Here is a 27,924-nt window from a genome sequence, read left to right as displayed (position 1 = left end):
GACGTCTGCTTCGTCCGCTTCTCGCAGCCCTACGGGACCACAATATTATTTATCGATGGGGGTTTTCGTTCTCCCTTACAGCCCGAAGAGATGGTGTTTCTGCAACCCTGAGGTACCCAGGGGATTTGCCTCATTTCTGTGACTCCCTTGGTATACCAACGCCCAAGATGCAGAATTGGGAGACTCCTTTGCCGCCTTCGTCTCCACCTCCAGTCTGGCAGTCGGTCCGAAATAAGCGGAGGACCTCTCCAAGACGACAGTCTAACCGAAGTTCACCAAGACCTGATTTGAATTGATGGACGCTGCGCAGATACACGGCACCTCCGTAATATATGTGAAGGAGCCTGGTCACCCATACCAGCTGCTCCCTTCGCCAGTTGCACTATCCTAGGCTAAAAATGCATTTAGGATTATATTTCTGATTTTATGTTGCTTCTCTTTAATTCGTTAACGTAAATTGTGGCAGGGCGCGATTGCCCGGGATACACTTGGCTCTTTCACCCCCTTTTTGTTTTTTCTCGGCCTGTACGTATTTATACATACTTTTGTACTAGGTTCCTCGACTGTTGAGACCCGACCTCCTTTTTTGATAGGGGTAATTTGTTTTGCAGTTCTCCCTCTGTTTTTAGAGAGAGTTGCAAAGGGTAATATTGTATTACCAGTTTTCTTTTGCTTTAATATCACCCGCCCCAGGGTATAGTATTCTCCCTGGTAGTATTTTCTAGAATAAGGAGAAAAAAAGCCACGGCGCCACTAGGTGTGGATCAAGAACATTGGAGGTGAGATAGGGAAGGGGATATATATGCTCACCGTGAGGTTAGAGAAGTTCAGCACTGGGGTCCACGGGGTAGCTGCAGCCAGATCCGGACCGGTCAAACAAGGTGACCGCTTAGGTACAAGAATTGCAATGAAACAAGTGGATCTATATCGGCGCTGCTGTTTGATGTGGACGAGGTAAGTAACCAGAGGTCAGGTTTGAATTTAGATAAACTGTTTATTCGCAACGCGTTTCAGCGCCGAACTGGCGCTTTCATCAGGCATCGATGAAAGCCTGATGAAAGCGCCAGTTCGGCGCTGAAACGCGTTGCGAATAAACAGTTTATCTAAATTCAAACCTGACCTCTGGTTACTTACCTCGTCCACATCAAACAGCAGCGCCGATATAGATCCACTTGTTTCATTGCAATTCTGGTAGTATTTTCTGAGTGTGTTTGAAATTCATTGATCTCATGCATTTCTCTTTGTTCTCACTGCAGATATGTGTATTGTCTCCCTGGTACGTCTTTACCCCAGTGTCTTGCCCTCCCCTCCTACTTTCATCCGAAATAACACCTGAGACGACAGTGAATCCTCCAAGAACCTCCAAGGTAGAAGGACGCCGTAGAACACTGCTTGCTTTGAAACCGACATGGGACTGGCCCCGACATAACTGTGAGCTGTATACATCCGCACTTTCCACATCCTTCTTTACTCTTTCATACATCTTTGACCATGGTTAAATTTGTCACACTTAATGTCAAGGGTCTCAACTCCAATGTGAAGAGACGCTTGCTTCTCAGGGAGTTGAAATCGCTTGGAGCGGAAGTTGCTTTTCTGCAGGAAACACACTTAGATTCATCCGGAACTTTCCAATTTGCCCGAGGGGCGTATCCTGCTGTGTACTCTGCCTCGTCAGGTCGCAAAAGGGAGGGGGTGGCCATTTTGATAGCAGCTTCCTGCCCCATACAAGTTCACACCTCACATCTAGATCCGAAAGGCAGATATGTTATAATAGAGGGGACTTTGTTTGGACAGCCCATTGTTTTATGTAACGTTTACTCTCCTAATACCGCACAGATTCCATTCCTACGTAGACTCCTTTCTAAACTCCAGAAGCTTCCTAGGGGGGCATGGCTGGTGGGAGGAGATTTTAATGTCCCGTTCTCCACGTCCATGGATAGGGTCTCTCTTACACACGCTACTCCGACGCCCACCCTTACAGGACTTTCTACACGTTTTAGGCAACTAATTAGAGAGCACCAGCTCTATGATTTGTGGCGAGTGGATCACCCAGGTGATAGGTCCTATACCTTCTTCTCCCATACGCATAGCACTCATACACGCTTAGATTACTTTTTTGGTAATGTCCCTGCCCTCCGTGCGCTCCAGGGGGCGAATATAGACCCCATCTCTTGGTCAGATCACGCACCAGTTTCTGTGTCCCTGCAGATAGGGAAACCAAATACGAGAGTATGTCATTGGCGCTTAAACGAAACTTTGATTAAGTCCCCTGCTCTTAGGGACAGCCTGGCCGGACATATGCGGGAATTTTATGCACTTAATGAGGGATCGGTTCCTTCAGTATCCACTCTTTGGGAGGCGCATAAGGCGGTGATGAGAGGGCAATGCATAGTAATGGGATCTAGATTGAAAAAGACTCTCGGGCCAAGCGGGTGGCTCTCCATCGGACAATTACTAAGTTGGAGAGAGAAATGGGGATTAAACCGGCGGTCCCGACACTACGGAAATTGATAGAGGCTAGAGCACAATTCAAGGACTTAGCTATGAAGGGGGTAGAAAAGTCATTACTATACACAAAAAGGAAATATTACGACAAAGGTAATAAGGCGCACTCGCTTCTGGCCAGACTATTGCGGGATCAGGCGACTGTTCGTACTCCACAGGCGGTTCGGGATAAGGCGGGCATACTCCAGCATCACCCAGACACGATAGCCACACTTTTTCATGACTATTATAAATCCTTATACCACCTGCCAAATACCTTACCACCTGATCCGGCTCGTCGGAGGGAAACGCTGCAAGCATATCTCTCTTCCTGTGCTCTCCCTAAACTGAAAGATGAGGAGCTTTCATCCCTGAATGCCCCGATCTCTGCGGAGGAATTGTTTGATATATTGAAGGATCTCCCTAGTGGTAAGGCCCCTGGACCACATGGCTTTACATATGGGTATTATAAGACCTTTGCAGAGATATTGGTTCCACGGATGGCTTCCTTATTTAATGAATTCCTACAGGGTTCTCCCATCCCTCAAACATTCCTGCATTCTCATATCACGCTGATCCCTAAACCAGGTAAAGACCACGCAGAGTGCTCCAATTACAGACCCATAGCCCTTCTGAATTCGGATCTAAAAATTTTCACCCGTCTTCTAGCTAATAGACTCAATGTTTGGCTCCCTTCTTTGATTCACAAAGACCAAGTGGGCTTTGTGCCTCTTAGGCAAGGAGGAGACAACACACGAAGGGCCCTTGACCTCATTGATGCCCTCCAAAAGCAAAAGGAATCGGCGATCCTTCTTAGTCTAGATGCAGAGAAGGCGTTTGACCTCTTGGGATGGCCATTTATGTTCGAAACTCTAAATTCATTTGGGATTTCGGGCCCTTATTTGACAGCACTGCGTGGTCTATACTCCAAACCGACAGCGGCAATTAAACTCCCACACTCCACCTCCCCTCCGTTTCAAATCTGGAATGGTACACGTCAGGGGTGTCCCCTATCCCCACTTTTATTTGTTCTATGCATAGAACCTTTAGCAGCTCAAATACGGAAATCCAGGGATATAGCGGGGGTCCAGATACAAGATAAAGAGTTTAAGGTTTCCCTGTTTGCAGATGACGTCCTCTTGACTATCACTAAACCTCATACCTCCCTCCCTAACCTTACTACAGTTCTCCGTAGGTATGGGAGGCTGTCAGGATATAAAACTAATACATCTAAAACGGAAGCGCTCCCTCTTAATGTCCCACACCAGGAGCTCCAGCTACTCAAACACAACTACACCTACAACTGGAAGGAAACCTCCCTGACTTACTTAGGAGTTCAACTCACTCCCTCCTATACGTCGGTTTACAAGGCTAATTTCCCCTCTCTGTTTGTAGAGCTACGTCAGCTAATGGCCAGGTGGGATCCTCTTCCCATGTCATTTTTTGGGCGCATAGCAGCGGTCAAAATGACCTTGCTCCCTAAATTACTGTACTACTTTGAGACTTTGCCGGTAGCAGTACCTATGAAGGAATTGCGGGCCATGCAGTCTTCTATCCTCAGGTTCATATGGCATTCCGGCAGACATCGAATTCCGAAATCAGTTTTATTATCGGGTCGATCTGCGGGTGGGCTATCGGTCCCTGATGTGGTGAAGTACTACTGGGCGGCACACCTCCGTCGCATACCCAGCTGGGTGTCTTTAAGGGCGTACAATAAATGGACCGAAATAGAGAAGCTATGGATGGCCCCGGTCCACCCAAACTCCCTGTTATGGGGTGACCCACTGGTAATGCCGACTGCATCTTTATTGGGTCCCATGAGATTTCAAAGGGAGGTGTGGGAAACCTGTAAAAACCGCTTCCATTTGGCATCGGGTTGCCCGCCCTTGACTTCGGTACTCTACACTCCCACTATTCCGGGGGGCACTACCTCCCGAATAGTCCGATTGTGGACGGGAATTGAGGTATTTCACCTGGCTGATATGGTTGATCCCCACACGCAAGAGCTTCACCCGTTTTCATACTTTCAAAAACATCATAATATTCCCTCCGCTGCGTTCTTTCACTATCTTCAGGTTAGGCATTACATGCAGCAAACTTTTAGATCCACGCGGGTTACTGCACCTACAAGCTTCGAAAGGTTATGTCGGTATGCTACCACCACTAGGGGGCTTATCTCAGCCATTTATGCATTATTGCTATCCCCGGAGGGTTCCCCTCCGCCTGGGCATAGATACATGTTGAAGTGGGAGGCCTTACTGAATAAATCCATCTCATTGTGGCAGATTATTTGGTCGCAAGCAGCTAAAACCTCCATCTGCACTGCATATAAGGAAAACCAATATAAAATCCTTATGTTTTGGTACCACACCCCTGCCTTTCTGCATAGCTTCAATCCGGGTATTCCGTCGGAATGCTGGCGTTGTAGAGGTCAGAGAGGTGATCTGTTCCATATTTTCTGGAGCTGTTCACTGGTACAACAGTATTGGTTGGAAGTTAAGAACTTGGCATTGGCGGTGTTGCAGCAGGATATTCCCTTAGATCCTCTTCATTACCTCCTAAATGTTCCCCCTAGGTCTTTGGGGAAATCACCAGCTCGACTCTTTCGACACTTTCTCACAGCCGCTAAGACGTTGATAGCGTGGAAATGGAGACAGACAACCCCTCCCTCCCACATCGACTTAGTAACTAGAATTAGGGAAATACGTACAATGGAGCATATGACGGCCTCTATTGACAATGAACTGGACAGGTTCAAAGTGGTGTGGGACAAGTATTGGATACAGGGAACTCAAGATTAGGTGGTAGGTGGAGCTCCGACTATTTCCCCCCCCCCCCCCTCACCCCCTTAAACCCCTGTGTTTTTTCCCAGATGTTTTGTCTGTCTATTGAAAGTTACTGTCTTACTATGTGAATTGCATGGCCCTTCATGCTGCTCTAAGTTATATGTATATTTTTGAAAAATTTTCAATAAAAACACAGTTGAAACCAAAATATCATCACATTTACTGATTTTAGTAATTTACCCGATATTGCGAACATTAGCGATCATTTTTTAGATATGCACGATCATTTTGGCTCAACAATAGTTTTAATTTTGATCCTCCTGTGCATTTATATGCAATAATTATGTTGAGTCAGAAACTAACGAATCTTAAGAATTATAGTTGTGTAAATGTTAACTTACATCAAACGAATGCACTTTTTACAGAAAATAACGAATACAAAATTGCATGAAGGTGGTCGTGTGTGTGTAAGATGCTGAGTAGCATTTTGACAATGTGCCTGGTGTCTACTTTCAAAATATATATGGGGGTACAATATGTTTTTTTTTTAGTTCTATAATTCTGGTTTTATTTGTATATTGTCCTGTCTACCAGAGGTGCAAAATGTTAAGGCATCTCTTTCAGGGAAAGGGTTAAACTGCAGATGATACAATTGTTACTACTCACTTAAAGGGGTTGTCTCCATTTATGGCATGTCCACAGGATATAAAATAAATGTATAATAGATGCGGGTCCCACCACTGGGAACCGCACCTATTCCTAGAATGGAAGTACCCTGCACCGGTCCCTCCTGGTAAGGCGGCTTCTGGCTGCCGCATTCAGGTGGAGACTCTCCCGGCTTAGAAGAAAGAAGTCTAAGGCCCCATGCACACGACCGTAAAAAACCTCCATTTTTACGGACTGCAATTGCGGTCCGCAAAAATTGACCCATTCACTTTCATTGAACGCGGACACCTTTCCGTAGAGCTACGGATGGGTGACCGTGCCGTAAAAATGTTCCGAAAATTATGGAACATGTCCGTTCTTTTGCATTTTGCGGGCCGTGCTCCCATACTTTGTAGAGGACTATAACTTCTTGAGAAACCTTGTGAAGTACCGTAATAGGAGACCAAAATATAAAACCTCTCTAATATTTATAATTAGGAAAATTTTAAAACGTCCTCTCTAATTTGGTGATAAATACCATTAATGCCTTTACATCCTAAACCCCAAGACATATAACCTTTAAACCCACCCTGGACCTCTAATGATATTGGGTATTAACGCATAACCATTTTAGGGCCCCATGAATATTACTAATAACCCCTTCGCTGCGCTAGACCATCAGAGATAATCAGTATTAACCCCTAACCCTCTCTAGACCATTACCAGGAATACTATCCCTTTGCCCTAGACCACTCTATGTACACCGTCCAGCCATGACTTTAAAACCATTGAGCGGTGAATAGCGATTATCGAGTTATAATGGCGCCTGTCAAGGGGTGGGATATTTAAGGCAGCAAGTGAAAAGTCCATTCTTGATGTTGATATGTTGGCAGCTGTAAAAATGGGCAAGTGTAATCATCTGAGTGACTTTTACAAGGACGAAATTGTGATGGCTAGACAACTGGGTCAGAGCAAAAAAAAAGTCAAGTCTTGTAGGGTGTTCCCGGTAAGCATTGGTTAGTACTTTACCAAAACGAGTCCAAAGAAGAACAACCGGTGAACCATGGTCATGGGCGCCCAATGCTCATTGATGCGCGTGGGGAGTGAAGACTCACCGTTGGTTCTCATCCCACAGAAGAGCTACTGCAGCACATATTTCTAAAAAGAAGTTCATGTTGGTTATGATATAAAGTTGTCAGAACACACAGTGCATCGCAGTTTTCAGCGTTTGGGGATGCGTAGCTGCAGACTAGTCAGAGTGCCCATGCTGGCCCCTGTCCACCGCTGAAAGCACCTATAATTGGCACATGAGCATCAGAACTGGACCATGGAGCAATGGAAGAACGAGGCCTGGTCTGAAGAATCCCATTTTCTTTTACATCATGTGGACGGCACAGTGCATGTTCCTCGCTTACCTGGGGAAGAGATGGCACCAGGTGCACTATGGGAAGGCAAACTCGCGGAGGCAGCGTGATGCTCTGTGCAATGTTCTGCTGGGAGCCCTTGGGTCCTGGCATTCATGACACATACCACTTACCTAACCAATGTTGCAGACCAAGTACACCCCTTCATGGCAGCGGTATTTCCTTATGGCAGTAGCCACTTTCAGCAGGATAATGTGCCCTGCCACACTGAACTCTTTATGTTCCTCAAACCATTTCTGAACAATTTTTGCAATGTGTTGACTTGGCCTCCAAATTCCCTAATTCTCAAGCCTATTGAGCATTTGAAGGATGTGCTTGAAAAACAATAGAGGATTCCCCTTGAAACATATAAGCCTAAAAGGATCTGCGAACATCTTGGTGCCCAATACCACAGGATACCTTCAGAGGTCTTGTGGCGTCCATCCCTCAACGTGTCAGAGCTGTTTTGTCAGTATAAGAGGACCTACATAATATTAGGCAGGTGGTTTAAATGCTATATCTGAACAGGGTCTAAACAAGTCATGTAGTGAATACAGGGGTGTATATACAAATAGACGGGTTGTCTTGATGGGGCTGGTGTTCTTTACAATGTGCGGACTTAGAACCACGATAACAATAAACTGAGATGAAACCGCTGACTGCACATACTCCTGCTTTGCATTAGTAATTCTATTACATCCGGATCTTCCTTACTGGATCAGTTGGATTTCCATTGTGGTCACTAAGAACCGGCTTCATTCATTTGCTATAACTCGAAGACCAGTTTCTCCCAGAGTAGAAATGCCAAGGGTTAAGTGGTTAATGTCATTAGCAGAATTCTTTACAGGAGGATTACCCTTAAATATTGATGGAGAGCTGATTCAGCATAGCACTGAGCGCTGCCAACACGGAAGCCATTGTACAGTAGGCAGGAGTAACACAGTGGGGATTACCTGTCACCTTGTCTGCATTTATAGAGCGCTCCCAGCCTGCTAACTGTCGTAATATGAGGGAATGTGGTGCCCTTTTAGATGCTGCTCAGGGTTATAAACATTACAACTCTACTCGGATATGCACATGTATAGGGAACTCTAAGGAAAAAATTAGATTTTTCCTTATGTGACGTCGAGTTCAAAAAGTGCATTTCCAGGCCTAAACGTGTTGGAGGGAGAGAGGAAGAAGATGATCACCAACAAGATGGATGAATACAATTGCAAAAATCATGGACATGCCAATGAGAAACCTGAAGACCAACCAGAAGTTGAAGACCCCTTGCATAGTCTTCAAGAGTCTCTATGTACACTTTTTAAATAGTGTAAAATATATATATATATATATATATATATATATATATATATATATATAAGTGGTCAGTGTGTTTGGTGCAACTTTCAAAATACTTTTTATTAAAAATTATTTTTACTTCTTGAGATACAGCTGCTATGTATCCTGTGTACAGAGCAACTGTATCTAGCACTGAAACCCGAATCAGTCAGGTCCGCAGGACTGACTGGTTCAGTGACAGCGGGTCAGATCGAGCAGCTATCGATCACATCTAAGTTCAATGTGATCAATTACAGGAGGACCCTGCGTGTCAGACGCAGGACTCGTGGTCACTGAACCCGTCAGTCCCGTGGACTTAACTGGTTCCGGTGTTAGCGCTAGATACAGCTGCTCTGTATACAATTGCACTAATCACACTGATAGATATTTTTATAAAAAAAACAAAAACACAAATTGAAAGGTGCACAATCGCTTTAAAAGGGGGTTTTCCGAGTTATTTTAAAACTTTGCCACTGGTCGCAGTGGGTATATGGCACAGGATCGCTGAGGGCAGCGCTTGGCTGCAGCGATCATGTGGGTATACAGGCAAGTCATTGCTGCAGCTACGTCAATACACAGAAGTGGGGAGGAATGGAGCAACCATGCTGGAACGATGGGGATCTGTGAGGTAAGTAATGGCTTTTTTTTATGCAGCCCTCCTATATTGACCAATTTATTTTTTTAAATAACTCAAAAAAAATTTTTAAGGCCTCATGACCACGGCAAAGCCTGTATGGCGGCTCGAGTTTTATGTGTCTGTATAATGGAAAAGTAGAGATCCCGTGAAAACGGACCCGACTTTCTGATCTGTGGAAAGATAGGACATGTCCCATCATTCCACAGATCACTGACGGGGCCTGCCCAGCACACATGGTCATGTGCATGAGGCATTATTATTCAGCTCTTAGTCATCAAGATGAACAGCAGAGGACCAAGCCTGTTTTGGCCTTATGGACCAGGCCAATTTTAGACCAGGCCAAACGGCGCTAGCACCGTTCCCTGCCGTTACAGCAGGGTGTCAGCTGTAACATACAGCTGACACCTGTGGCCTGAGTCCGCCGCCACCTTCAGTTTGTGGCCGGAAGCCTTTTAGGGGCGCCTCCAAGTGGGGCCTAACAGGCCTGCGTACTTTGCAACAGTAGGCCTAATGGCCGCCTCTCTGCCAACAGCTGATCGGCTAGCTAATTGGCTCTCCAACTCTTTTTGCCAGGTAACCATCCTGCAATGCTGTGATTAGTCAGTCACTACTGACTGACTAATCACAGCGATCGTAGCCGGAGCCGCGATTGGTTCCCTGCCGCATCATAGTGACTATTGGCTGTCGGTGACAGAACAGTGATATCGGCTGTCACAATGTCTTTTGACATGGTGACAGAATAAAACCATGACGTACCTGTACCTCATGGTGCAGTAAGGCAGGGGAAACCATGACGTACAGTTGCATTTTGGTGCGTTAAAGGGTTAATGATGAATTGTTCCTTGTTGATCACTTTGCGTAATGGAACTTAAAATATACAGGTATATTTAACATTCAACAAATAGAATTAATCTGCATGCAAATTTATACAGTAATATGAAGTAAAAGAACTAAATGGACTTTCTACATTGTAGGGGCTCAGCTACGGTGTTAGTAGTGTGTCTTACGACAAGCTTGTTGAAGGTTTCCAATAGCGACAAGAAGAATTTTTAATGCAGCAGTTGGCTGTATACCTGGGTTAGTACTCATGTAGATTATATAACTGTGTACAAAGGTGATCATATGCTCTAACAGAAGACCTAATTCTTAGAGAACCTTTCACCTTCATGTGCAACATGTGATATGCTACACATGTATGAGCAGGTGAAAGGGTCTCTTTAGAATAACTGTAGGTCTATCAAGAATAAGATGGTTGGACCCAAGTTTTAGAGTACGACCAACTATCCGTAATCATCACACGGATGGTTTTCAGAGGGCTGTGGTGACATCTCCCGAAATGCAGGAGACTGTGGCTTTAACCCTTGTAACATGCCACCAACTAGTTGTACTACACTTAAATGGCAAGCAGAATGACCCTTGAAATAATTCGTATATTTGACATTGATTTATCCATTCGTAATAAGCCTACCTAAACAAAAACAATAAAATGAAAAAAACAACACCAAACATGTAACCAAGAATTTGTATATACTTTATTAAAAGATCAAAAAATAAACAACAATATAGAAGTAACATACTAAAATGAATAGCATTATGCACGTTCTAAAGCACATACAAGCACTACAGCGATATAATCTGGCTAAAAAAAAAAAGAAACTGAAAAAGTACGTCCTGTTGGTAACAGTTGAGGGAATGATTTTTTTTATTACATTCTAGAGCTGAGAAACAAGTCTGAGCTGTGTGAATCCAAGGCTGTGTGTCAGTAGAAAGGTAATAGTAGCCGGTTCTGCTATACACCATGTATCTCATAGCATGTACAGTATGTGGTCTATGATGTGTTCCCACAGCCTGAGCTTCTTCTTATATAAAGGTCAGGCCGCTAATGGGGTCCGAGAGTTTTATATCTATATATATATATATATATATATATATATATCAATCAATAAAACGAACAGAACAAATCTGTCTGTTTACATCCGTTCATCCATTGATGTAGAATAGGCCCGTATGTATCTATGGTAGTATCTAGTCCATACGGGCGTGGGAATGTATATAATCATAACTATCCTGCTAGGGTCTAAAGCCGGCCATACACAAGATCTTTCCTTACTCCAGTATCTCCCGTTGGAACAAAGCTTAAAGAGTGCTGAAATTCAACATGCGCTATCCCTAACCCCCCCCCCCCCCCCCCCAACACACACATCTGCCATCAAGGCAGTCGGGAGGATCCCATATATATGAAATGGTCAGCCGATCCTGTCTAAATCTGTGGGTCCGGTCAACTTCTGTATGGCCAGCTTGAGGATCAGCAATCAAAGGGCAAATTTTGATGCCAACGTTTATTGGTAATGTAAAATAATTTAGTGATCTGCATATAAAACTATGGGACCCCTTTAAATTCTAGACCTTACTTACACATACAAAATTTTATTTTCCTCTATAATGTGAGCCAAACATACTTATGGCTACTTTTACACATCGACCTAAATCACGTGTATAATGTAATAGAGGATAGATATCATGCTAAGCTGTAAGAAGACGCTACTGTCCTAAAGGAAAAGAACAGTCGTGAATGGTTTGTATGCAAATACTGTACTTTGTAGCATCTGACATGGCAGAATCGGAACTAGAGTATTAGGCTACTTACGATATGGTTTCAACACTTGCTCGTTTTACAGATGAAATTATACAATTTAGTAGAACCATATCACTACATGTTGACTTATGTGTCGAATCTTTGCAGAACACTTCCTATAAGAATAGGTTTAGTCATCCCCTCATCTGCTAGAGTACAAGGAGCCATGGCAACAAATGGCTCCCATCTCTACATTAGAGCGGTTTCCCATGTACAGTAGAACTTCTGTGTCAGGTTATTTCATTCTGTTGCGTGTAACAAAAAATTAAGTAAAAGAAAAATGTAAATTAAAAAAATCGATTGAAGCTGAATTTTCACGTACATGTGGTTTCCGCAACTTCCGAAGCAGAATTAGACGTTTCAAGATATAGGAGGAGCACAGTGAAGACCGCTAGGAAAGGAGCTGCTTTTCAATGCATACAATACTAATAGTGCAAAACGATTGTCATGTGGTGGGCGGGGTAAATGCAATTTGTCACAACTGCAATATATCTATCAGGCTAATAAGGAAAATGCTTGCATGCATGTAAATCTATTTCTGGTTATTTAGTGCCAGACCATATCCAAATGTATAGTCAAAAATGCTTGGGGAAAAAATATAAAAGTTGTAAAAAAAAATAAAAATACAAAAACATTTTTTGCATAGATTTTGTAGTGCTCAGTTGCACATGACGAATACTGCCCGCCAGGTCTGGGTGCTTTGAGAGTTGTCTAACTGGACTGGTAGGCCAATTGTTGGACCAGTAGCCCACATACAGCGAGGGGTTGCCCTTTTGTAATATGAACTAATATTGATATGAAAGCTTCTTATGCTGCATTGTGAATATTGCTTCAGATCACAAAAACCAGTTTCAAGAAATGTATAAAAAAAAAAATCCAATACTGAGTCTTACAAAGTTAAAGTGAAGCTCCCCCTTTGGAGCCACTTGGACTAATAGATTTGGTCAATCCACGATGACCAATTCCCTAACATACATATCACATCCTTGTAAATGGGACAACAGCTCATAATGTAGCTCCCTAATATGTCAATTTGTAAAAGCTGAACCATATCTGCTGTGTGATTGGCTGGTCACACTGCACTGGTTTTCAAGACCATTGCAATTGTCCAGATAGGGGGCGATACGGGCAGCCTGAACAAAAAGTCAAATTAAAAAGGAAAAAAGTTTGAATGAAAATCATATCTAATAGATTTACAATTTACAGGCAAATTCCATTTTCCTCAATAGGACAGCAGCATTGATTAAAGGGCTGGTAACGGTCTTCACGTGTCTGCTCGGCCATCTTCTAAATCAAGGCATACGTGAAATAATTTCATTATGGAGAAGAGTGCTTTTATATAATACATGACTTTAGCAGTTGACAAAAGCAGTCGGGGTCACTTTAAGGATGGCCATAGACATGAGATATTTGTTGGCAGATCTCCTGACAATCTTATGTCTATGGGAGCTGTCAGGCACCATTGAATTTCAGCTGCCAGGGGAATAATATACTATTATATTCATTTTAGATAAGTGTCTGGCAGTCGTTTACACCTCTCACTACCTGAACACACATGTTTTTTTTAATTCTAATTGAAAGATCCTATGGCCAACTATTACCATATGTCTATGAACATTTTAAGGTGAATGCCCGCCCTTGAACACCATTTTTTTAACTTCATTCTCCTTGATAATATACACCTATATAGTAAATTGGAGAGAACACACACACACACATATATATACACATACACACACACACACACACATATATACATATATATATATATATATTATATACATACATACATACATATACACACACACAGCTCCAAATCTCCTGCATAGTCGTAGACCCAATGATAAAAGTCTGACTTCCTACAGCCACCATTAGAGGGAGCATGACTGCAAACAGTTTATGTATTGGATTCAATAATATATCAGTATGCAGTAAACTCCCCCAAGTGGTAGTTGCAGGCAGTCAGAATTGAAATAATTGATCTGACTAATTTGAATTTGAAGCTCTGTATATATATAAAAAAAAAAAAAAAGGAGCTCCAATTACTATAAAGATATATTCAATTATTAACCAGCAAAGTACAAAGCAATTGTGAACTGAGCCTTATAGAGTAGTATTATGGATTAATAGTCACAAAAAGTACAGAAAGCTGCAAAATCTGTGCTGTGAGGCACAAGTCACAACTACAACCTAATGATGGCTCCACCCTGAACTCTTCTCCATTATGAGGATACTCATTTCACATGCTCTATGCTGCAGATTGGAGTTTACCAGTGCTGAATATTACGCTATGGCAACCTACAAAGCTTTTGCAACAGCAAAGCAACATCATGCTTTTTGGATTTTTTTTTTACATTTTATAGCAAAATGCCGTCTTTTCAAAGCCTTATTTATACCTATCTCTTTTACAAACTTTTCCTGTGTTTTTATGGACTTTTTATATTCAAAATATGTTCAAGTTTTTTTTTGTTTTTTTTACATTTTATTTTCCATTCTTGGACTATGTACATAAGTGCAAAAAAGGTATGTCTCACACATTCGTACACTAACTGAATCAGTTTAACTGCAGCATATTTGTATCTCCAACACTGTTGAAGCAGCATATCATGCTTAGGGAGGAAAAAAACCAAAACAAGAACGACCATCACTTCCAGTAGCCTCTGGGCCAGACATAATGAATGCAGTACACACGTAATAGCACTCGAATTGTCATAACATTCTCTTCACATTAATAGACAGACAAGGATCCTTGCCCCATAAGAAAAAACAGGGTATCTGGAACTAGAAATGGTCCTACTACATCTACCAAGTCTTGGCTACATCTTCATCATGTCGAGACATAGGCATTACTGGAAGTGTAGTTCAACAACAGTAAGAGTCAGAGCTTGCTAGTAGGGGTATGTATCTTCCCTGTACTCCAGCTGTTGCTGGACATTTGTCCCTAATAAGACATAATAGTTTGAATGACTGGACTCTTCACTCACACGCTACTTTTCAGTGATACTGGACATTAGTTTAGCAATAGTCCACCCTTCAATGAGGTTCCTCAATGCTCTCGTTCTTCTAGTCCTGCTGAATTGACTTATTCTGTAAAATGTCAATGTATCTACGCATCTAACCCCATTTTGGTTTTTACCACTGACGAAATATCAGTTCACTACATTTAACAAACACAATGACAATGTCTTCCATCATTGAAAGCTTACATTTCATAAGCACTAGATGAGTGGATGACAACCAGTGGTCCTCAAGCCGGTTTGATCCTTCAAGTACTTGTATGATGGGACTTCTACTTCTCCAGTAGATTGAAGCCACGTGTTGCCTAATCCTACTCTAGACCAAGAATGAACCATAAAAAGGAATATTGGGGTCTTCAGGAATACATCATACTGCAGCATATGTTTTGTAGGGCTGGGGAAAGATTTGTAACACGAAATGCAGCTTAGAGGTCATTCCACACTATTTTTACAGACTTTGCTTATATAAATTAGTATTAAAATATCCCAGCAGTTTATATTTCCTTTTTTTTTTTTTTCAAAATGTTTTGTAGGCAGAACTTGTTTTTAAGGTGAGTGTGTGAGCAATAGACGTGAAATGGATTTAAGGCCTGTTAAAAAGTAGGTCTCACTTGCTTCTCTTGAATTACTGTGGGACAATTCAGAAGCACATAGCAGCTAAGCCATCTTTAACCTCCACTTATACAGCGCAGCGTGAAACCGCTTCAGTGAGAAACTCATAAAGTAGACATCTTTACATAAATAACGCTAGTACAACTTTAGTGACAAAGATGGTGTTCAATAGTGAACAATCTAGGTCCTATCTGAAATCTAGAAGACTTGACGAAGAGCCTTCATATTCACCAACATTGGTCAATTATCAAATGCTCTTGCACGTACTAGTCGTTAACAAGGAATACTAGTATCCTCCACTGTGCTCACCCAAGGTTTGTATATGCTCAGTTCTATTAATGAACTTCCAACTTTAGCCCAAATATTTTACCACACCCTGCAAGCCATTGGTAGGGGAAAACACTGGCAAGACTTCATATTGACCATGTTGACTTATATGGCCAGACGTACCAATGATATAAGGTTTTTCTTAGCCTCTGCCAGTCAAAAAGCACCAATTTAGAGATGAATGTATCGTGCAAACTTCTGACAAAATATAAAACTATTGTAAGCAGAGAGACGTATGTGCTCAGTGCGGTAATTGCTATGACCTATATGATAAAAATCGCAATAAACCCCCCCCCCCCCCAAAAAATAAAAATCGCATACAAATATCGAATTTATATTGGGTTCCTAAATTCCTTAAAGTGTTTATAGGTTAGTCTAACTTAATAATAAGTGCCCCCTTGTCTTTCCTTTAGGTATATAGGCAAATGTTATATTTTGGAATAAATTTGGTTCTGCAAATTTTGGTTGAGTGATATCACCACATAGACCTTTTGCTAGAGAAACCATAATAAAATAAATTCATTAAGTTCTTACCCTTATATCCACCCCTGTGATTCTGCCACTTTTAGGCTCTGCTTGAATGCCCCTCCTGAAATAAACAGAGACTGTGCCATTGCATATGCCAAGAATGGTTACAGGACCACATTGACATGACATCAGATGGATGCCATGCAACTGCTGCTGTTTACTTTAGGAGTGCCAAACGGGCAGAAACAGTGGATTTAGGGAGAATTTTCTATTTTTTTTATTATTAAAGAGGCTCTGTCACCAGATTTTGCAGCCCCTATCTGCTATTGCAGCAGATAGGCGCTGCAATGTAGATTACAGTAACGTTTTTATTTTTTAAAAACGAGCATTTTTGGCCAAGTTATGACCATTTTTGTAGTTATGCAAATTAGGCTTGCAAAAGTCCAAGTGGGTGTGTTTAAAAGTAAAAGTCCAAGTGGGCGTGTATTATGTGCGTACATCGGGGCGTTTTTAATACTTTTACTAGCTGGGCGCTCTGATGAGAAGTATCATCCACTTCTCTTCAGAACGCCCAGCTTCTGCCAGATCACGCTGTGACGTCACTCACAGGTCCTGCATCGTGTCAGACGAGCGAGGACACATCGGCACCAGAGGCTTCAGTTGATTCTGCAGCAGCATCGGCGTTAGCAGGTAAGTCGATGTAGCTACTTACCTGCAAACGCTGATGCTGCTGCAGAATCAACTGTAGCCTCTGGTGCCGATGTGTCCTCGCTCGTCTGACACGATGCAGGACCTGTGAGTGACGTCACAGCGTGATCTGGCAGAAGCTGGGCGTTCTGAAGAGAAGTGGATGATACTTATCAGAACGCCCAGCTAGTAAAAGTAGTAAACACGCCCCGATGTACGCACATAATACACACCCACTTGGACTTTTGCAAGCCTCATTTGCATAACTACAAAAATGGTCATAACTTGGCCAAAAATGCTTGTTTTTTAAAAAATAAAAACGTTACTGTAATCTACATTGCAGCGCCTATCTGCTGCAATAGCAGATAGGGGTTGCAAAATCTGGTGACAGAGCCTCTTTATGGTTCTTTTTTAAAAAAAAATCCCACAAACCTTTCAAAGGTCACCAAGAATAGCCGGTTTGTATGTTCCAATACAACAGTCAGGCCATGAATCAACGCTTGTATGGGTAGAAAAGGAGGTCTTCCAATGATCAGTCACCATTCTATTTACCATTGGTGGAAGGTCTTGGTGTAGATGTCTTTCTGATCATTGGTGACAAATCTGACTATAACCTCCTATAACTTATGTTAAACCTAAAAAAAAGAAAAAAAAAAAAAAAAGAAGAGTGACCGCACAATTTCTTTTTTTTAGCATCTCCTGACTCCAGTTATTTCACCTACAATCACAGAGAACTTAAAAGGAGCTGTCCACTTTGGACAACCACTTTTCATATTCCACAAAGAAGGTTGGAACTATCCATTTCAGCCTTTAGAGATGCAAGAAGTCACAACGCTGGCTATTAGTCACTAAGGCATGCTGGGATCTTTAATTCAGCTACATGGTGTGTTAAAACCAGGTAATTCAGGTGCTTAAACCTACAAGGTTTTAAATGAACCCAAAATTCACTATCTTGCCGATGGGACTGGAATCTTAAAAAGTAAATTTATGATACAGTTTGTTTCCATCAAAGTAACAATCTCATACCGATACATTGTTCTTATTTTACATGTGAAAATTTAACGTGTACAAAAGGTAGCCATGTTGTAGTGTCTTGTTGCCATTGCAACTGTATATATAATAACACAATGAATCTATCATTGTAGGCATTTACATCCAAAATATACTTGTATTCTGTATATGATGCTACAAAGCAATTATAACCTTTGTCATGCTTCATAATTGAGACCGTAGTAATAAAACTAATTAAATAATGGTATATATGTAGTAAAATGTCACCTGAAGTCTGTCCATCAAAGTCATTAGTTACTAAAATATCTCAAACTGATTATGATGAAATAGAAATTTTCAGAATGTGCTACGATTTATTATGTCAATGAACAACAGCAATGAATTTGTATACTTAATATAGTTTGTATATTTACACTAAAATCATAATAGTTATATGGTTGACATCGCTGCCATAATCTGCGCCAAAGTAAGGATACAGCTTATTTGTGAATGTTAGTGCAGACTGTAGCAACAATACCTTCAAATTGATAAGCCGACTATAAATAAATTTCTCTCCCACTTTGCATGCTGGATGTTGAGGGCTTCTGTTTTTAGCGTTTCGAAAATATATTTTTGGTTTTATTGAGGGTCCATGTACTATTCTTGGAGAATAGCGACGGGTCTAGCTTTTAGGAAGGTATGAGATGGATGTGCGTATACCCATTATCTGCTAGTTGTAAGGCTTCCTAGTGAGTGGCACTCTAGTAATTATAGGCAAAATGTTGAGCTGATCAAAAGACAAACTTTTTTTTTTCTACAGTATTCAGTTGAATCTTATCTAATTTTAATGGTTCTTTTAATTTGTGTAAGTCCCATATCGGGAAGAGCCAAAAGGCCTTTTAGGTATGACATCATTGATGGACACCAATAAAATTGTGATATTAATAAGAGTAAGGACTATGGTCATGGGTATTAATAATTTCCATTTCTTCTCCATTCTCTGGTTGTTTGATGCTTTCTAAACGCCTGTATTTGTTAGGCTTGTGCTCTTGTTTTGCCTACTCCATACACGTGATAGCTGTCACCTGAACACTTGTATGGCCAACAGCTATCTCCCCTGACCTTCCCGTAAACCTGCGTGACCGAGCATGCATGTTTATTTCAATGGGGAGAAAGATATGATGTCGACAGTACCCGCTCCTTTGGAGACAAAGGATCAGGCATGTCGAAATCTAATATGCCAGATCCTTATTTCCTGTGACATCTGCTGTTGGGGGACAGTCCGGAGGACCCCATACCCATTAGATAGTCAGGTGATCCTGGTTTTGGTCGACATTGATCTAATGTCTATGACCAGCTTTAGTCTGCCATCCACGATGGTGCATTCACATTATCTCTATATCTGTTCATATTAGCAGTTAGTAATGCCAAGGAGGAGAAATGGAAATTACACCTGCAAACGTGATTGGGTGTGAAAAATATTATTGATTACAATGAGGGGGGATTCGATTTTCTTGACCAAATCTATTCCTATCCCCCTAAGAACATAAATATTTGGTTTATAGAAGGATACGGTGGGGGGGGGGGGGATTCCAGTCAAAAGTTATGGTATATGTATGGCCCCCTTTACTTATACATTACAATGTAAAGTCAAGGTACATTATTGCCATATTACGTAGCAGACTAAACTAGGAGCATCGTAATAGGCAGGAAGTGATGCTGGAAATTTGACATTAGAATCCTTATTTCCGAGGGGGTACGTCTGCATGTAACATTGGGGTGATACCCGATTGCCATTTACTTTTTCATGTGAATGAATAAAGAAAAACCTTTACAAATGAGTAGGATATCTAGGTACAAGTCAATCATATGCTCCCCTTAAGATATCACATGATTAAGACAGAAAAGTCAGTGATACATATGGACAAAATTGTAACTGCAAGAAATAAAAGAAATCCAAAAATTTATAATGTATAAACACTTCAAAAACATGGCGCAGAACACGCTAAAAACCAGTTAGAAAGAAAACTGAAATTCTCCGGCAAAGTTCACTATTAACATTTTATAAATTCTAGAAAGAAAAAAAATGAGTAAGGATTTTTTGACTCCAGTTTCTTAATTTGTCTTTACACTAGTATGTTTTTGTTTTTTCCTTAGTCTATACTAAAATATTGGTGCAAGTAAAAATCAATTTAGAAAAAAAACAAAAAAAACAACGAACATGGCTAATTATGAAATCATATTTCACAAATTAAAAAAAACACTACTTATTTTTTTTTCATTATTTTATATATTTTTTCATTCACTCCCTTATATCTACCTACATTATCATTCAAAAGAAAATGAACTAACGTCTAAGATTATAACAAGCGTATAAAACTTTCCCTCTTATAGACCCGTTACATCCAAGTTTCAGCATTGTTGCATATTATTTGCATAAGGCTGATTGAAATGGACTAACAGAAATAGCTTTGGATAAATAAAGGAGAAAAATAAAATAAAATATAGGTTTCCTATAGAGAACCCGGTCATCTCCTCACAGTAGAGAAAGCCATTTTGTAGAATAAGCCAATATTTACAAAAAAAAAAAGCACATCACCACATCACTCGGAACGGGTGACAACACTGAAAAATAAGGCACTCCAGTGATGTTACTTGTTCTTAATGAACTCACACACTCCACTTTCGAGAATTTTTTTTAGACCCACAAAATGACTGCCTCTATTATTTGGAGATGATGGGAAAACCAGGTTTTTTCAAAGATTTTTTTTTTCTTCTGTGTATTAAAACCTATGCATTTTTTTTTTTTAGAGTCACTTATTGCATGACTGTAAAAAGAAGAGGGAAAAAAACCATCAGGACATTTAGAGTCTGCCGACATTTTCTTTTATCTAAGAACACAAGTTTGAGCCATTGCACAACACATTATAGTGCTACCGCAATACTATAGGTTTTTTTTTTCTTTGATTAACTTGGAGACTAATAGAACAATAATTCTTATTTGTAATTATAACTCATGCTTACAAGGGTTGTCTGGCTTAGAGAATCCATCTTCAAATACCCTATTAGGGAAGGACGCTCATGTGTTAGCCAGAGCGGAGAGCAGCTATAAAGAGTCGCTCACCCTGGAGGACCTGGCATGTCTGTACATTACAGACAGCACATTGATTTAAATGGGAAGTATGTAATGCTTCATTTCCCCTGTGGTGGTGCTGCAGGAGTATTGAACACTTGCTGTCAGGTTCTCCCACAGATGACATCTGATCGCTAGTGGTTTCAGCAAGGGGACACCCTCTGATCAGCTTATTGTCAGGGGACCCTTCCAACAAAAAAAGGATTGTCCAAAAGGGAGAACTCTTCTGCCAGTTGCACACGACCGATGTGCCACTCGGGCAGTTTTTAATGGCATCCGAGAGACAACCGATAGTCTACACGGACCCATTTACTTTAGCGGGTGAATCGGGTCTGTGAAAACTGACCAAATTCTTCGATCTGTGGAAAGATAGGACATGTCCTATCTTTCCACGGATCACGGATGGCCCTCGGCCGGCACACACTGTCGTGTGCATGAGGCATTAAAGTATTAGCCAAGTAAAACATTTTACCTTTTTATGAAGTACACAATGGCATAGGATTTTTTACATCTGACAGAAAATTGTATTTTCTTCATATTATTTTAAAATCTAAAAATGATAATTGTGTATGAGTTAAAGCACATACTCTGATCATATTCTGGGTAGTTAGGTCAATATTTACCCCTCTTGAACTCTATATTTATATGAAGCAATTGGCTATTCTTAATTACTTAATTGGTTAAATTTACGGTCTGCCATTTACACGCTTGTGGCCAAAAGGTAACAACCTGGTCTCCTTTTGGATGCATTTTCCGCAGCTATATCTGGATCTTCATAGGGAATATAATATTCCCTAACTAAGTGCAAAGATACCAGAGCAAGACAGATTCAAGGCATTTGCGTAAATGAGAGAGAGACCCTTCTAAATGGGCAGACCATTATGTTTCTTTCCCTCAAACCAGGAGGGCCTAGTGTTTGTTTTCCCATCCATATTCATAACTCGGGCCAATTCCCCGCTCCTTTGTCTGCTAACATTTCAGTTCCTCTGGAGAGGGGAGTCCTACATGGTTTACCTCCACCCAATAGCAAAAAGAATGCAACAACCAGGGTTGGGCCCTCTAAGGTCCCCATAGCAGCCGCATGGTCGGCCGCTGGTTCTTACACCCTTGATCCAAGGTAGAATCGGTTGTTTATTTTGGCCACAAGGGTATGTAACCCCCTTTGTTTAATGAAGGCACAAAACAGCCATTATAGTTTATCAGGGTACAGACAAACCGTTAAACTAATTGCAATTCACAATAATGTTGTGTAACTAATAGCAACCTCAGTGCAACCTAAGAAATGTTGCCTTCATTAGTTAGACTGACTAAAGGAAATATATGGGCGGCTGTGAAATACAATGGGGTTCATGTAACAATTTTGTTGTTTGCACGACAATATAATTAAACTTTAACATCAAAATAATGGTGTAAAGGTTAAAGGGGTTGTCCAAGATTAGAAAAACATGGCTGCTTTTTACCAAAAACAGTGCCACACCTGTCTACAGGTTGTGGGGTTTATTGCAGCTCAGCTCCATTCACTTCAATAGAGCTAAGCTGCAATATCAAACAACCCATAGACGTGTGTGGCAGTGTTTGTGGAAGAAAGCAGTCATGTTTTTCTAATCTTTGACAACTCCTTTAACACCAAAATAATGGTGTAAAGATTAAAGTTGAATTAATCACTTGATACTTATGTTGCAACATTACGCTGTTGGTTTGTTGTTAAATATGGCGTATGGTCAACCCATATTAACGAATATATTTGCAACATATTTTTGTCAATACATAAGCCAAAATATGTGTGTGTTTACATGGACAATCTTATAACCTAAATTAATAGCATTTGGCCAAGATAAAAAGTTATACATTTCATAATTGGTCATATCCGGAAATGGAATAAAGGAAATGTTGATGTCAGTTTTGGGGGATTACATTTGTTACTAAAGTTGTCAATGCAGATTAAAAATATTAGCAATTGAAGCCGTTTGTTCACCAAGCAGAAAGATCAATGTGTCTTTAACCATCAAAATCTACCATTCACTGCATGTGGTTAAAAGGACCCTCGAAAGGATTTTAAGATTAAACCCCCTATGTTTACATTCTATATACATCTCTCAGATGTTTAAAAATATATGTATATATTTATACATAAAAAAAAAGGATTACAATAAGGTGTCAGAATATACAAAATAAAATAAAAATTAAAAAAAAACAAACTATTTAGCACTGAAAGTTCCATCATACTTTTAAATCCATAAAGCCATATACCATATGAATGTATCAGATCTGGTTCAGTCACATCTCTCACCATTGAGGCACTGGCACGCGCTGTGCAAAATTCATTCAGGTAACGCAAATAGTTTTCAACAAAACAAAAATAAAATTCTAAAAACTCGTTAGTCCACATATTACATTAATTGTGGCAGTATTCTGGAAAACAGGAACCAAAGTGGTTAGAGATCCACTGCTCAAAATCAAGTGCAACTCGTCTGTTTATGCAACGCCCGTTTCTTAAAGCTATATCATATATACGATTGTTCTCCCACCACTTGATGTTTTTTTTAACGATTATAAGAAGGTTATTTTGTCGGCTGGACCTCCGTCTTGTAGATATGGTTGGACCAGGCCCATTGCCATATGTACAAAACTTAAGGTACATCCATTATTCCAACTGTCCCTATGACATTGATAACAGTTTAGTTTGATAGGCCTGTCCACTCATTTGCTCCCATGGGCGGGAGGGGTTTGTATAAATAATAAGTGCTATTATGACCATGACGGCAGGCTACAACATAGTCACATCAAAATGTAATGGGCTTATTCAGAGATGAAATTTTGAATTTGTTTCCAATTCCGAATGACTTAAGTCTATTGTACGGCCTTCATGCTACGGTTCCTAATTACATCACTTCATTTCCGGCTTCCTTCTAAGCTTTGAAGACCTGTTTATTGTTTATTTGCTTACCCAAATGCTGCAACACACAGTAGTGGTTTGTGGGAACCAATTTGAATAAAAGCAATAAAATGATCTTCAGAAAGCAAAAATCGCTATAATTTAGATGGGTGAACAGATGCCACTGAAGTGGCCGGTATCCCTCTAAATAGAAATAGATTGTCGGTGGCAGAATAGGTAGGACCTGCTGACCACAATCTATTGTGTATCATCAGCCCCTATGACAAAAGTCATACTGCAGAATGTGAACAATGATGTGGCACTGCCGTAAAAATGATGGTTTCTTAGCACGAGGAAGCTCCCACTTCCCTTTCCCCATGCAGAAGTGCAGGGAGATTGAGTTCTTTTAGCCCGGGCAGAAGACCCACCCAGGGTAGAAGCCCCAATGTGCCACCTTGCTGATTGCAAATTGCATAAATATATTATGGGTGGAAAAGTTAAGAAACAGTTGGCTGAATATACAAGGCAGAATTATATAGATGGAAGCCAGACACATAAAACAATGCATATAGTAAAAGTTGCAGGAAGGTACGTAGAGCCAATAACTTAAGTAACCTGAAGGCAGCAAACCTTTATACCAGGGCATTTAAAATAGTTAAAATGATCATTTTACATAATTTTAAAATGATTTGTTTAAATTGAAGTGATATTTCCTTTTAGATGGTGCTAATTAGATGGTTATTTACATTTAGACGGTGCTGCTTTGGTAGCAACCTTATAATTTCCCATACTTTTGGTTATAATGATTTTCAGAAGATGGTTATTTACATTTAGACGGTGCTGCTTTGGTAGCAACCTTATAATTTCCCATACTTCTGGTTATAATGATTTTCAGAAGCTCATTGGCTGAAGGATTAAGATAGTTGGTTTAAAATTGAAAAAAATAATAATTTGTAAGCCCATTTCATAAGGCATTAAAACTCCTCTTACAGAACCACTTTGTCCCTGTTTGGCATAATACGAAGAATATATGACTAAACAACAATGCATGTAATAATTAATCACAATGCAATAGATGGTCTTGAGTATACGTCTCATCATGATACACACATAAAAAATGAAAATCGACTACAATGTAAACAAAACAGTTAAGATAACACTTTAAAATGTGAATCCACCAATAATATGCAGCAAAACAAGCTTCCGTATGGTGTACACATCTATCATGGTACACGCAGAATGATTACATGTGTTAAAAGTAAATGTGTTACGAGAGTCTAGTATAATATCCTACGTGTATAACAGTTTTCAGAGAGCAATGTTGACGTTAATGTATTTTTTTCCCATAGTGCCGTTTTCAGATATTCCCATAATTTTCTCTCTTTTTGGTTAACATGTGGACTGCAGCAGGCTTACTGTCAGGGTGGTAGAGGACGCCAGTAATGGATATTTACAGATAGGCCATGTGTCATTTCGCACGGATAAATTCTGGTACTCCACAATTCTGCTGTTCAGAATTTCAACATGGCCTACTAGAGAAGGAAGAAAGGACAAAGAGAAGAAGTTATAACAGTGAGGAACCAATGGGTCTCATTTATTACAATAGTAGAACATTTAGGCAAATGTTAAAGGGAACCTCTACCTTGGAGCCACTTTAAACTTTATTTTTATTATCAGATAGCTACCGAGTATATCTATCACCAATATGAATGAGAGCACGGCAGCCATGGGGAAATCAAATTTCCTGCAGTTGCTCTGACTCAGACTGGACCAATGAAGGCAACCTGAACAGAACATCGTGAACAAAGTGTCTGTCACCATGGCTGTAATTACATTGGGACAGTCCTTCAATTCGAAGAATACATGTTGGCACCTGGAGGGCAGCAGCCCTACTCTGTTGCCCCTACTGGCAAAAGTGAGCAATAATGGTAATGAATATATAAAATAGTTTACTGCTAATATTTAAAGTTCATAATATAAGTTTTAAAGTGGATCCAAGCTGGAGATTCATTTTACTGTAAATGTGTCTTATGGGGTTTAGTAAATATGGCCAAACTAACAGACTATGTTATGATTCTTTGGGGAGCTTGCTTGGTTTACATAGGTCTCATCCATAAGGTTGCCTATACATGGGATATGTCCATATAGACATAGCTACATCTGGTCCATTGAGCAACCTTATGCAGGGTCGTACTGGCCCACCACAGTACCAGAGGATCCTCTGGTGGGCCCAGACTGACCCAATAATGGGTCCCAAGAGGTTTAGCAGAAGACCACTCCATTTGGAGGTAACTTGGGAGGCAAGCGCTTGCCACTAGGGTCTATTTCTTATAACAAATAACCTATTAGACCTTATTGACTAGATGTCCTATGTGTACAATGATAACAGCAAGTGGATGTGCATGTATTCTGTAGAGATGGTGGGTGGTCCCTCAGAATCATTCCCTCCTATAGGCCCAAGGGACCCCAGACTGATTTTGGCCTTCGGTAAGATATATGTAAATGGCTCATCATCCCAGCAGCTATTAGATCAGAGCACCAGATACGTTCTTCTAGTTTACCCTTGTTTACTACAAGTTACAGAATATATTCTATGTGTATTTATTAAAGGTTACTTCTATATACTATGGACTGCCTTTTCTTGTGGGGATCTCTGGCCTTCTAAGTGTTAGGCACCTGTAAGAAATCTGTTTCTTAGCACCAACAGCAGCTCCTTTTGCAAGATTTACAGAAAGCCGCTGAGATTTTTGTACATAATTAAGAATATAAAAGTAACACATAGGTTCCACAGATGCTTTGCAGTAAACCTGTCACTGTTATATAGCTGGATGTGAATAGTGTAATTACGTTTGGCAGTGTTCCCTCGGCAACAGATTATCTCAATTATAACTTAAAGGTCTGCACTTTGAGAACAGCAGATTTAGGAATCATTTTCATATTTTAAAGTTTCTGCAACAGAGATGTAATTTAAAGGGCAAGTCACAACATTATTTTTGCTGCGTGTTCATGACTATATAGAATCTGCATGAAACAAATCAATTTGGATGGGATTATACAAATAGGCTGCTTTCTTCCAGAAAGCCATTCTTATCCATGGGCTATGTCTGTTATTGCAGCTAAACCCAATATAAATGATTCTAGGACGTCAAGACCCAACCGTAATGCTTCTTGATCTGACTATAAGTGAATAGCCCAAAGTCTTTGCAGGAATTCGCTGAGGATCAGTTTGTGGATAGCACCAGTGATGTCATAGCAGCTTAACTGAATGCATATACTTTTTCCTACTTTAAAATATAACTTAAACATTTAAGAATACAATACACTCAAACACATTCATAATTTAGAGTTATAACACTTCAATATTTTAAAGAGACCAACACCCCTATTTACAGGTAACTATCGCTTTAAAACCATTGGAAATGGCGCATTATGTACAGTATGTAATACATTATATACACACTCATGGAACTTTAGTATAGATACATTACATATGTTCAGGTTCTAGGAGATTCCTTTTCTGAATTAAATCTCTCTAGGTCTTAGAATAATAATAATAATAATAATAATAATAATCTTTCTTTGTAGAATATACAAAAAGACCAAACTTGGGATAGAAATCTTTATAAAACACATCTACACGGTCAAATAGTTTGCATTCCGGATATTGAGCCCTACAGATAACCTAGTATTCACATATCATGTAAAGAAAAAAACATCTGGAATCTAGAAAACAGGTCCATCTTTAACATGGAAAGCAACACAAAGCAACAAATTATGGAAGCAACGTTCTGATATAAAAGCAAGTAACCTGTTGCAACCTTGAAGCCAATCATTGCAATGTTAAGAGCAATGCAGCAAAACCCCCTAAAAGCTGCGTTATCTAATGGTAACATCGATGTAGT

General features: G+C 40.3%; 1 protein-coding gene across 5 annotated transcripts in view; it reads right to left on the bottom strand.

Annotated features, from left to right (window-relative positions):
• Positions 1-23,330: 23,330 nt before the first annotated feature.
• MBNL3 (muscleblind like splicing regulator 3) overlaps positions 23,331-27,924 on the bottom strand; it is a 118,069-nt gene continuing 113,475 nt past the window's right edge. For 4 of the 5 annotated variants that reach the window (XM_075835953.1, XM_075835958.1, XM_075835955.1 and 1 more), the window contains one exon: positions 25,445-25,554. In XM_075835953.1, the coding sequence (XP_075692068.1) occupies positions 25,542-25,554 (13 nt within the window). In that variant the 3' untranslated portion in view covers positions 25,445-25,541. Of the gene's footprint in view, positions 25,555-27,924 lie in introns of all 5 variants that reach the window. The other variant, XM_075835957.1, reaches the window with a different exon arrangement.

Source organism: Rhinoderma darwinii, chromosome 8 (genome assembly GCF_050947455.1).
Source record: "Rhinoderma darwinii isolate aRhiDar2 chromosome 8, aRhiDar2.hap1, whole genome shotgun sequence".
Lineage (NCBI taxonomy): Eukaryota > Metazoa > Chordata > Amphibia > Anura > Rhinodermatidae > Rhinoderma > Rhinoderma darwinii.
Note: the sequence above shows the minus strand (reverse complement) of the source record. Positions and strands in the feature narration are given on the sequence as shown.